At 43.1% G+C, this 13,427-nt stretch overlaps 1 protein-coding gene across 2 annotated transcripts in view; it reads right to left on the reverse strand.

Moving 5' to 3' along the window:
* Window positions 1-1,407: 1,407 nt before the first annotated feature.
* The window catches only part of esrrga (estrogen-related receptor gamma a), a 57,162-nt gene continuing 45,142 nt past the window's right edge, over window positions 1,408-13,427 (reverse strand). For both annotated transcript variants that reach the window (XM_068758006.1, XM_068758643.1), the window contains 3 exons: window positions 5,616-5,722; window positions 5,364-5,526; window positions 1,408-1,652 (listed from right to left, as the gene is read on the reverse strand). In XM_068758006.1, coding sequence (XP_068614107.1) covers window positions 1,408-1,652; window positions 5,364-5,526; window positions 5,616-5,722 — 515 coding nt within the window. The remainder of the gene's footprint in view (window positions 1,653-5,363; window positions 5,527-5,615; window positions 5,723-13,427) is intronic.

Raw genomic sequence — 13,427 nt, forward strand, 5'->3', positions numbered from 1 at the left:
GAAACGCCCTCATCACTCCCTGAATAAATAACGAAAATATCTCTGTACTGGTGCAAGAGATGAGCAGGAAGTTGTGAGTGCAACAGAGCAAGGACGGTAGTACTGACATGACGGTCTCAGGCCTTGGGTATTGGGTAAAGAGCATGGGCTGGACTATTCTTAATGGCACATCGATAATCTCTGCTGACTTTAGTGTGACAAACTACAAACCTGGGCCACGAAGCAGCTGAAAACATTTCAAACAAATTGTCCAATCACAAGAGGAGTGTCTGACAGAATAGATGCCATCACAGAGCGTGTGGAGTCTTCATCTACCAGCAGGGCAAGCAGGAATCCATTCTTGACAGGATAAATGGAGTCTTATATGGATATGTGATAGCAATGTTATTTTTATTTATAAACTCTGCCAATTAGTCACTCCTCAAGTGGTTTGAATATTGAAGAGCATTTTCAGCCACATCAAGTGTGCAAGCACGAATACATTTATTGATACTCACAGGTTTGAGAGAACAGGGCCACTCGTCCTCAAGAAATACAACCAATAGTTAAGTTGTAGTTGAAGGAGGGGAGCCATGGGAAACCAGGAACTGAATTTTAGGAGAACCAGAGAGTGTTTACAGCAGTGGTTTTCAATCCTGGTCCTTCAGTTCTGCTGGTTTTCACATGTTAAATGACTCGTAGAGCAGAAAACCAGCAGCACTCCTGAGGTGCAACATTGAAAGCCACAGGTCGAACAAAGCTGAAACATTTTTGGGTTATGACGGTGACATTTACTGGCACCCATTACAAATGGATCAAGTCCATTCTTTGCAGGGTAAATATCCTTCTTTTCTTCTAGCCATCCATCCAAATTTCACTGTACAAGTAATTTTGACAACAAACATTAATTATTGTTCTCCCCCCCATTCTTTTCTTCTTTAAATGCTGAAGAGTTTTCAGTTCCTTTGTAAATGTGTCCTCATTTTAGAAACCATCAATATTAACATCTTACTTGTAATCAAATGCATAAGAATTTTGCCATCTTCATTGTTTGGAGCCAGGCGGTAACTGGAGAGTGATTGGTAATAGCTAGAAAAGGGAACATCATCTTCCCTTGGTAACAGGAGAGTCTTGTCGGTCTGTCGGCATCTTCCCCAAATTAAAAGATTGAGAGAGCGTCCTTTTGTCGTAGACAAAGTGAAAGTTTGTGGATTCAGGTAAGAGGTTTACATTAATTGTTTATTCTTATGGGAATGTGTTAGCCGACAGACATCGGGGACTTATTTCTCTGTGTGTGCGCGTGTGTGTGTGTGTATGTCAGATTGTGTGCGTGTAAAAGAGCAAGAGGTCATTCGAAGTGAAAGTTTGAGTTGAAGCTCAGGTGGCTTAGACCGCAGTCTATCTGTCTTTTCATCCATTCTCCCGGCCTCAGACCTTGGCTTCCAGCAGCTCCAGGAAGAGTTTGTGCATTGGGACTTTGCCGTCTTGCTTGATGCTGTAGAAGTGTTGCACAGCTTTAGTGGAGGTCTGGCGGAGCAAGGGGAGGGTCATGAGCATCTTGCCTGCCCGACGGGGATCCTCTTGGTGCTGGGAAGCCTCGTAGTCCTGCAGAGCCTCATGAAGCACGTCTTGGAGCTTCTGTACTGCATCCACATCTTCAATGTGCATGGAGTCTTCAGAAGGAGAGAGGAAATGGAAAAAAATAAATAAGTACATGGCTAACAATCCAATGTGAGCAATATATATTTAATCACACGTGTGTAGCATACACACAAGGTTAAACCTGCGTGTAAAATTGTCAGTTTTATTATTCAATAAAATAAAATAAAAATTGCATGTTAAGGTTGGATTTATTTGATATTATCACAACTTGACACAACTGGACAATATATAAGCCTCCTCCTGTGCAGGGAAGTCTTTGGCAGGTTTTGCAGTGTAGACAGCTCCCACAATGCCACTAGATAATACTCCCTACAGTGTGTGTATGTGTGTGTTTGTCAGGCCCTGCGTCCCTACTGGACACTGTATCAACGCTGCAAACGGGAGAAGTGATAAAGATTCAATCTGAAACTTGCTGGCTGCAGGAACGCCTCACACCTCAGGTGAGATTTGTGCCTTGGAGTTCAACGGGATTTTGTTGCATATTATAAAAGTGTAAAAAAAAAATGCATTTGCATATAAAGCAGTGAAAAGCATCAATAATTTATAAAATGGTTCAATAGGACTTTGCTTAAAATGCCATTACAAATGAGTGTTATATTTTGAACACTTAATTTCTAGTCGAGACTAAATGTAGGAGTCGGCCCCTGAGTTTAAATGCAGCATGTGGGTGTGATGAATGGAGAGACAAACACAGTGGGCGAAGAAAATAGAGATGCACTTGTGGAATGACGGAGTGATGCAGGAGGATCTGAGAGTCCAAGCATGTGTGTGTGTGTGTGTGTGTGTGTGTGTGTGTGTGTGTGCAGTATGTGGCTGCACACACCTGTAATCTCTTTTTGAGCTGGCATGTGTGATGTTTTTCAGCCTATGTGCCAGTAAATGCTGAGAATGTCCCTCAATGACATTGCCCCTTAGGGAGGCAAAGTCTTAATGTGAGCTGGCCTTTAGCTCCCAACCTCCAATCAATGCCTCCAATCAATGACTACATGCATGTTAAATAATAATCACAAGGCAACTATTGATAGGCAACCACACCCCAACACACTCACACGTATAAACGCACACCAGAGCTACATGAGACCTATGAGTGCATTCAAAAAGCCACAGCCTTCACAAAATATGACCGCACATATTGATGCATTCACTCCACACAAACGATACAGACCTTAAAACAACCATCTTGTATGCGTCTTTGGAAAACTACCTCTCTATCATGAGACGAATGCAACAAAAGGCTGCAGCTACACAGCTACACACTTGACGTGACAGAAAAGAACTCATCAGGAAGACTGTTGTTTTAAAAGTTTCACTAACCTGGACTGTGTGTGTAAATGTATATGGATGCGTAGAAGAACACAACTCATTCTCCAACATCAGATCCTGATCCATCCTGTCGGCATGTCAGCAGATTAATTTAATCAGGTCAGTTGCTGCTTTTGCAACTTCTGGTGCTTGAAAGCTTGTGTATGACAATTATGAATGTGCAAGCTTACAGAGAGACAGAGAAGAATCTATAGCTTGCTATGCAGATCCAGACCATTAACAGAGCTGGATTCTATAGGGATCAATGGAAACCTCAGCTTCTGGGACTTTCTAAATGTGTTCAACTTTGCGTGTGTGTGTGTGTGTGTGTTAGTTGGCAGTTATGGCTGCTGCCTCTGCGGTGACCTGCAGCACACTTTCAAGTAAAGTACCAGACGTTAATGAGCGTGAGCACAAAAGGTTGTTAAACACACACGTTAACATGGAATACGCACACACCTCCTGTTTCCCATGGCTAGTTTAGCTGTCTTTACATGTGGGGCACGTTTGCTAACATTTCTTAAGGCTTGGCTTCATTAATGCAGATGATTAGCATCCTGTGAATTAATTAGTGTCAGTGCCCTTCAAAATGCTAATGCTAGCATTCTGTTGTCTTAAAGAGCAGTTAGAGAGTCTGGGCAATGACGCCATGTTCTTATTTGGGCATCAGCTGTTTCAATTATATTCAGTATGACTTTTTCAAATGTGCTTTTTCTCAGCAGTGCAGTAAGTTTTGATATTTACATTTCCTTATGATTTTGCAGGATATTTCATGAATTGAATGTAATAAATTGCTTGGTAAAATGTGAAATCTTACTGCAGCATTAAACATGTATCATAGTTTGGCATTTAGTGACTTATTCTTTTTCTTCACAGGTACTGTACCTCAGCCTGACATCACACAATGATACAGTATTCATGTATGAAATAACCTTGTATGGTGAGACAATGTGTTTTTTCATAATCATTAAACAACCAAAAATAACAGAAAAGATTAAAGTGTATAGAGCGATATTTTAGGCTTGTATGCTCCTGTTATCTCGATGAATGAAGGACAGACATTGGAAACAACAGACCGACACAACTCCTCAGAAATGACCCAAAAAAGCGGAAAATAGAGCTGAAATAATTAGTTGACTAATTAATTGGTTGTTGATCAGACAAAATAAGCAGTGAAACGTAATAAATATTATCAATGAAGAAGTAACGGAACATAATCAGCTTCACAGCGCTTTTGAATTGTAACAGACTGAACACGTGCACCTGTAATACCTACGCACATTACTCTTCAAACAGATTGGGACTCTTCATTACAGCTTTTGAAATCTCGTGCCCCCAAGATTGAAGCATAATTTATTTCTCTTTGCCAGACTCCATCCACTTTTCATGGGCATTTCAGAAGCAACAAGGACTATGTAATATTTGTTTGCCAAATAAGTCATCGTAATAGCAGAATCGGCCAGCTTGCAGTCAGCAAAATTTATCGACAAACAGACGCACAGATAGCCAGAGCCAGGAGATTGAGTGTCACACATTGCCTACAGGAAAACATGTCAATATTTTCTGAATGTGCACCACGCCATGTACCACGTGCATGTGAGCAAACACATTTCAAAGGCTCACATTTGAGTACACACTAAAATCTGTTTGCGTGTGTGTTTATGTTTGTGTCTGAGAGATGAAGTTGGCATATTTGAGATAAAGATTGTGTTTTTGGCTGTTTGTTGATGGCGGCAGATTCAGAACAAAAGACACCTCCTACCCCCCCGCCCCCACCCACCTCGCTCGTTGCAGTCTCCCATTTAAACACATTGTATTGACAGCTCCCCCTTGTAATTAAAGAGTACTGAAGAGCTGGCCGGCTTCCAAGACAAAGTTCAAAAGACGGGTCATGGGAGGAATACGGTGTGTGTATGTTCCAGACTCTGTGTGTGTGTGTCCCCATCAGCTGTCGATGGAGCTGGACACATCAGAGAGGGGGGCTTTATCGACAGACTTTGGATTCTAATGATTTCACCTTATTTAACAGGCATCTGAAGTGACGACTATGCTAATTGTAAAAGGGATCGCCACTTGATTCGGGGATGGGAGGCCGGCTTTGGGTTGAATATAGGTGTGTTTGGGCGGTGTGTTTGTGTGAGAGCTTGAGTAAAACAACTGTATGATGATACTACTGTGAAAGGGTTAAAGTGGGACTTTGACTATTGCAGCAAAAATAGCCTCAGAGCTGTGCTATGCTGCATGATGCCGTTATGTGTCCGTGCATGTGGATGCAGGATGTGGAGTCTTGAAATGAGTCCTTTGATGGTTCAGTTTAAATGAGTCCCACGGGACGAGGGATTACCAGGATTAACTCTTTTTCCACCAGTCGTGTCCTCACAAACTCAAAGCACAGAGACACAGAGGGAAGAATTTCAGACCTGAATTAGCCAAAGCGATGGCTTTGAGGGCGACAAATTCCTCTTTCTCTAGTTTCATAGTCCTGTATTTCTTGACCAGCTGAAGGATGGCGTTGTTCAGGTCCAGAAGTCCGGCGAGCTTCGACTGGTCCTCGTCCATTATGTAGTCCTCAGCATAGACCAACTAAAAGAAACATAAAAATAAGAGGTAATCCAGCAAATAAACGTGCGTCATTGTATTTCTTGGGAGTAAAGGAAGCCAAAAACACTCACCTTGTCTTCAAAGGACAGCGAGCGGTACACAACACGAAGGATCAAGATTTCCATCCACGCGCTCTGCAGTAGGCTCATCTGGTCTGCCAAGGAGAGTGTGGAGAATCCTGGGAAAGAAACGGAAACGGAAAAGAGAGAATACTGTTAATTCAAGTTCATTTAGAGGGAGAGCCAAGCAGTCTGTCGCCGTGTAGATGGAAAAACAGCCAACTCAAATGTCATATCCTGAGTAGTGATATAAACATGAAAATACACACTGGCCTGTGAGAGGAAATATTTTTATTGTCTTTCACTGTAAATACACTGGTATTAAAAAAAAATTAAAAAAAAAAATTAAAACGCTTGAGGAGATCAGCTCCCTTCCTTTCATCACTTCCCACCCTCCATTCATTCAGCGAACTCGAGTCCCCCTCCGCTTCCTCCTCCATCCTCCTCCTCTCTTGCCTGTGCCTGAGGCAGTTCTCTGGGGAGAGGCAAGCCTTATCTCCCCCTGACACAACCTCCATGGATCAATGGCGGTCATCGCTGCTGCGCTGCTAACACACACACTAACTCCTGCTATGGCCTTAAAACCGCTTTCTCCAGTGTCAATCCGTGTCTTCTATTTGCCTACGTCTGTATCTGTCCGTCTCTCCAATCGTAAATCCATGAATTTTTATCTGTCAGTGTGTCTGCCGACCGCTGATCACCTCTGTGTCTGGATCTGGCTTCCCCTCTCAGCTCAGTCTGGCGTTCCTGCACGGTGCGGCGACTTTCTTCTCCGTTTGTTTGTAATTGGCCTCATATTCATATATGTTGATCATATTTATATTTAAAGTGCATCAGACCGGGTTGTTGTTCCACCTCACTTTTTCTCTCTCTATCTGCCTATTTCTTAATGGAACACCTGCCCACTCACAGCTGTGCTCTTCTCACACACCTGTCCCTTCACACCTGCCTGTTTGTCTACGTGGGCCTTTGTGAGTGTGTTTGAGTGTCTGAGCGCCAAAGCCAAAGAGTGGCCCATGTGAGCACACCTGCCAGACCTCACCGCTGCCCTCCTGTGTGTGTGTGTGTGTGTATGTGTGTGTGTGTGTGTGTGCTTGTATGCATCCTGCTGGGATGTGCAGGCAGACAAGAAGGAAGATATGATGCTGCGATGTGCCTCCTCTGGAGATGGTGAATGCGTGATATTGTGTGTGTGTGTGTTTGTTTGGGGCTCTTATCTCACAGTGCGTTGATGGGTAATGGCAGGCGTCTCATTATGTCCAGGTTGCGGGCTGTTGTTGTTTGTAAAGTGCTCTAATTCATTCTATCTACAACTTCTCCGACACACACACACGTGCACGTATGTGGCATAGTGCAGGGAGCAGTATCGTTGCCAACTGGCAGTATTCTACTTAATGAAATCATCAGAAGGGATTAGAGGTGAATTTCTTAAGGGGGTCTTCATTCAGCAACACACACACACACACACACACACGTCTCATCTCAGATGTCTTTAGGGGTTCACGTGACTTTAGTAGGGGAAATAAGCACAGACATTGCTAAAATTAAAACACTTGCTTATTGAATTTGTTCAAACCCCCAGGTCAAGTGAAGAGAAGAGGACAGAGTGGGGCTAATATCTTTTAATGGTGTCACTGGTTGTGTGTTTTAATGTCAATTTCACTGTTCAGCCCCTGGGAGCGGCGTGATGATTCATTCTAAAAGGCTTTGTCTGTTACCGTGTCGTGGGCCATCCTGGAGCCTATCCCAGCAGAAATAGAAGCAAGGTACACCCTGGACAAGCCGCCAGTTCATCGCAGGACCACACACAGAGAGACAATCATTCACACATACACTCACACCTACAGGCAATTTAGTGTCACCAATTCACCTAATTTGCATGTTTTTGGTTGGTGGGAGGAAGCTGGAGAACACAGAGGTCACAATTCGGATTCAAACCTGTGACCTTCTTGCTCTGAGGCAACAGCGCTTACAACTGTGCCACCGTGCTGCCTGCAGCGTGATGAGCTCGATCAATTTACACACATTTCTTTGGTGGAATTTGATCTGTGGGGGGAACACATGGCCAAAGAAGTGGGTGCATGCATGCAATCTCAAGCATCCAAAAACGCATTTGGAGGATTTTCACATAATTCTGATCAACGATGTCTTAATAAAAGCAGCATTTATCTGCGTACAATCACACACACGCAAAGAAAATGCCAATAACTAAAAACCCTGTGATTAATTTATCAAGCTGAATGTGCAGCTTTTCTTATAAGGGGCACCAATGATTTTGATCAGCATGTGGCTGGTGTGTGTGTGTGTGTGTGTGTGTGTGATTGCTGTGTGTTTGTGTATTCGTTCTGTGTACCCTAACTGCTGCACAAGTGTCCTTATTTGTTGTGACTGTGCTGACTTGTTTCAGCAGCATGCACACATTCTTATACATATGTTTGTGTAGGTGCGTCTCCATCTGTGTACATTTGTGTGTGTGTGCCACTCTGACCCCCCCTCCCCTTCCCCACCAGCCTGTCTGTGCTGTTCAACCATCCAATGCCTCTTATCTGTCTGATTAATAGGCGGCCAGCTTCAGGACAAATTAATTAACAGATAACACCATCTCTCTCTCCTTCCCTTCCTCCCCTCCTTCTCACGAAGAGATCGATACGGCAGAAGAAAAGAAACATCAATGGGAATTTAGTGCTGATGATGGAGAGAGAGGGGTATTGATGGAGAGAGAGAGAGCGAGCGAGATGAAGAAGAAAGTAAAAAGGTGGAGAGATGTTAGAAGGAGAGATGGTGATGGAGGTGTGGAGACCTTTCTTTCATACCTGTGATTACACTTGACAAAAGGAGGTTCCTTATTGGGCTCTAATTACATTTCCTTTCTGTCCATTGTTGATAAGGCATCTATGCGTGAGTGTGTTTTGGTGTGTGTGTGTGAGCGCTGCTGTAATGATGGTGGCCTGAGCAAAATCTATATTAATGCGCAATGAGTTCAAAGCAGTGTGTGAACACATCAAAATGTACTTTCAAAAAATAGAAAAAAAAAATTGCAAAAGAGCACAACTTGTGAGGAACGCAGACGTCTTCTATTCACCGTCTACTTGAAACTCAAAAACCAAATTCATTCCAACCGAATCAAGTGAGGTTAATGTGAGTTTAATGAACATACAGTCAGACCAGCAAAAACTATTTCTTAGGCAACCAGTATGAATATTTTATATAAAATGTGTGCGTCCTACACTATCTGTCCGACTCCATGGCAACTAAAGCACGATTGATTTAAACATGCGTGTCGGTAGGTCAGCGCAGAACGGAAACCAGGACACGAGCCTACGAAGCTTGGACTTTGTTTTGGCCACCATCCACCCAGATCACCGCTCTCACTTTGGTGCGGATTGAACGCTGTCTGCACGGGATGCCTTAGATATGAATTATCTTTTCATGATCATAATGAGTTTGCTTTTATTTGTCCGCTCAACGTTGTGACTATGTAGGTGTGAAGGTATGCCTGTGTGTGCATGCGCCACACATTTATCTGATAGAACGGGGCTGCAGTGCAGTCGTGCAGACTTAACCTCGACTGCTTGCTCTTGTGCTCCCTTTCTTTTATCTCTTCCCTTTGCTCCACCAGACGCACACACAAACATATGAAGACAAACACACAAACACACGTCGATTCCCCAGCCACCCTGCGGCCTGTTTGTCTGCCAAATGAGTCCTGACTGCACGTTTACACCCGAGACTGCACAACAGTCTCGTGTGCGCACACACACACACACACGCACACTCACGCACACTCACACACAGGATAGCCCTCTCTCATGCCTCAGTTGCTACACAGTCACACAAACACACACATATCCAAGAGGCTTATATTTGTTTTCTTGTGGTTACAGGGCAAATGGGAACCGGTGAGAACGGATTGTGATGTTTACGAGTACCTGTGCGTTTATGTATGTGCAGTTTGTGGCATTTGTGAAGCTTTTTGTCTGCACATGGATTTATTTGTGTTTGCATGTTTGTACCTACGCGCATCTCCAATAAGCGATGCAACATCAGAAGGCTATTCTTTATGTGTGGATTAATGTGACAGGTGTGAAAATGGGTTGCAACCCTGACGTGGCCCCGCTTGAAAACACACGACTATTCTTTATATTTTGTCGCTGCAGTACTAAAACTGGATTTCTGCCATAGTTGAGTATTATTTTTAATAGCACTGCAAATTTGTTGAGCAAAGATTTGCTAGCATGAAATTAAGTGCTTTCATTAAGAAAGGCATCAAACATATCAGCCCATAAACAGAATACACACCGGAATTAATCATTTACATTTATACCTGCGTGCTTCGTGCTAAAATATCTCACAGCAGAAAAATAAGAGACTATACCAGTAAGTATGTCACTTTATTAATCCATCTATTGCACATTTACTGTTTTGATAAAGATGAGTGTCCTTACAAAAAGCATAAGGCGTCCCATCTGCCCTACTCTCACAGCACCTGTTTGCTCTGTTACCAGTAACGCTGTGCTCTGTCCTACTTGATCACGGCCCCGGGACATGCTTAACGGAAACTTCTCGGTGTGTCCCAACAATTTAACAGCTATGGCTCACACACTTATCCCAAGACTTATGCGTCTTTAAAGTTGTAAAATTGAGTTTCACACATTGTCATAGAAATGCAACACTATGTGTGGAGCTGGATGTGTAAAAAGAGGTGGGGTTATTATTGCAGACAGTTTAGGGTTAACTCATGCCTGGACCCCTCGCTAATAGATAAATGAATGCCTATTCTCTCAATAGCTGCACAATAGCTCACAATGGTCACAGTTTCACATCACTCATCAAATCTTTCCTGTCCTTTCTGGGATTTTAAAAGACATATTGAAAACTGTGACGTAAATTGTTTTACTCCTCGTTACAGGTGCGAGGAGAATATTGGAATGTCTGTGTGCAGCACCTTCATGAACTGCGCTCTGCAGGGGACAGATTTAAGTCCTCTGACCCACTGAGAGAGAGATTGCATGAGGACATGTGAAGTTTCCAACAGTTAGCAGCACATCGCTGCCCTGCATGCGTGTTTGCTTGTTTTTTTTATGCACAATGTGTTGCACGGCTCCAGCACTCTCTGCCATGTCACTCTCTGCACGTGCTTGTGTTAAAATGTTTGTTACTCTGCACATTGTTAGATGGTGTGCAACGCAAAAGCTCCCTCGTTACGCACTTTGAGTGTGTATTTGTGTATGCGTGTGCGCGTCTCAAACTGTTTTGTTCCGTATGTCCAGACGCCGGCCCAAATGAACACGGACCCCCTGTGATTGTTTGGCTGGGCTGAAATGACACACACAAGATACACACACAGGAAAAGCATGCTGGCAAATGCTGTCACTCAGCGAACACACACACTTCCACCAGCTGACCCAATTACCCAGAGACTAACAACAAAATGGAAACAAATCTACCCTGTGAACCAGCTAATATCGAGGGGGTTAAAGACACACACACAGACACACACACACACAACATGTGGAGTTGATAACATGAAATGCATCAGAAATTAGCCAGTGGAGCATTCCTCATCTGAACATTTATTTTTGCTCGTTACACCAGTAAGTTTTAATTACCAGACATTAATCAAGGTTCATCCTATTTTATCATGAAAACAGCTGCTTGGTTCACTCTTCCTCATCTGTGTTTGAATGCAGCAGTGCAAACAGAAAAGTATCATCACCTTCATCTTCCTCCTCGTTTTAAATTGTTGGCCAAAATATATTTTCACTCCCCTTCTATCCTCCTTTCTCCCCCTTTTCTCTGTGTGGCCTCAGGGGGTAGTGGAGCAATCATAGGGCTGGAGTAGCCCCTAATCAGTGTGAACAGCCAGCTAATTATCAAACCCTCAGCCCTGGCTGACTGTTAATTGCATACATTAGACACCATCAGTAGCACTGCAAGATTAACACTTAAAATCTTCCCATTGCTGTAGTGGAGATGAATGCTGCGTGTGTGTCTGAAAGAGAGAACGAGGAGGGTTGTGTTCTCTGTGTGCACATGTGTGCTGCCTCTGTGGTCGCGGGTGCTCATATTTAAGGCTTAATTAGACCCAAAATGGAGACACGGCAACACAGAGATGGTTATTGAGTGTTGTATCTGTTGCCATGGTGGAGTCAGCTTGGCTGGGGGCAGCCAGTTGTATCGAGGGCAACTCCGTGTCTCTGCGGAGATGACAGATGGAGTGACATTAAGAGTATTGCAGTGGGGGCATTTCAAATAATAAAATATCAATATTTACATTTTAATTATCCACTTCTAGCTCCACCAGGGCTGTGCGTCGAGGAGTGTGTGGGAGAGTGTGTGTGTGGTCACATGCCGTGGCGAGCTCCACCGGGGCCACGGCCTCTCGACTCTTATATACTGTCAGTAGCGCTACTCAAGTAAGAATGTCTTGATGAAAAGAATATTGCTGTTTTTACTCTTGGCACGATTTTTGATTTCTAACATTATTTTTTTAAATCTTCATTTTTCTATCTTTCAATTTCTCCAACATCCTTTCATCCTCCAAATGTGTGTCCTGTCTCTCCCTCCATTGATACAATACAGATGCAAGGAGGAATGTCTATGTCTCTGTGTCTCTCTCTTTCCCGGAAGGCCCTTAAATCAAAACAAACATTCCAGGGAAGGTGATCCCATTCCTGTAGAGAAATGGAGAGACCCCCTTTCAAACATATCTGTCCATCTTTCCTGAAGCAAGTCCCACCCTTTTAGCATAGTCTTGAAATCGCCTCGGCATTTTTGGATAATTGTGGAAAATGTATTTTTGTCTTTTCTTCTCTCTTGTCTGTCTTTCTGTCTAGTCTGTAATCAATTTATTTTCCCAGTTTGTTCAATTAACTGGATTGTGACAGTCTATTGATTTTTTTGGTGGATTAACTTTTCAGAACAATATCCAGCCATGACATATTCTCCTGAAAAGACAAAATCCATAGTCCAAGCATCAGCAAATTGGCTGCCCTGCTGTCTAAAACATTGGGAAGGAGATATTTTTGCTTTCAAAGTTTTAAAAAGCAGCCAAGTAAATATAACCACCATAAATACTCGCATGATACATTTTCCAGTAAAAAAAATAAACAATGCTGATTTTTAAATATAAGCTTGATGATTGAGGCTGATGGTCCCCGTCCAGACCCGGTGTCTGTATATGAGATTATAAGGCTATTTTGATTCTATCTTCCTAATCCCCCATAGCGTTCCACAGTGAGAGACCTCCAACTCCACAGGGATTAATTTACCATTCACAGATTATAGATATTTTCCAATATCATCCAGTACAAGCATTAGAGGAAGGACTCAACAATGGAGCAATGAGGAAAGGGAGAACAGATAGAGACAGAGAGAGAGACATACACACACACACAGAATGAAAGACAAATACGAAACGAATGCACATGAGAGTCTTCTGTCCTACAGCATCGTACCTTAATGTCCTAGCTTGAAGACAAGAACATTAGACCTCATTCCACCTCCTCATCTGGGCCTGAAAAAGCCTGGGCTGAAAATCTTAATTAATTGTCCAATAGTGCTGCAGGGTCATTATGCATTGCAATAAAGAAGCGTGTAATTATGAGATTTAACAGCCATTACTGAGGCCAGGAACTCGTATGTCATCATCAGCAACCAAGCCAATGGTTTGGTAAGGCTGCGTGTGTGGCCTGATGGACAGCATTTCCACACGCACACACGCAACACGCGCATATGTACTCGATATTTATGAGATACACAATGTTGGGATATATTAAAAATGTGTATGCACTCATACTGACTAATAGTTGTAGGATTCATATA

Source organism: Brachionichthys hirsutus, chromosome 1, assembly GCF_040956055.1.
Source record: "Brachionichthys hirsutus isolate HB-005 chromosome 1, CSIRO-AGI_Bhir_v1, whole genome shotgun sequence".
In the NCBI taxonomy this organism is placed as follows: domain Eukaryota; kingdom Metazoa; phylum Chordata; class Actinopteri; order Lophiiformes; family Brachionichthyidae; genus Brachionichthys; species Brachionichthys hirsutus.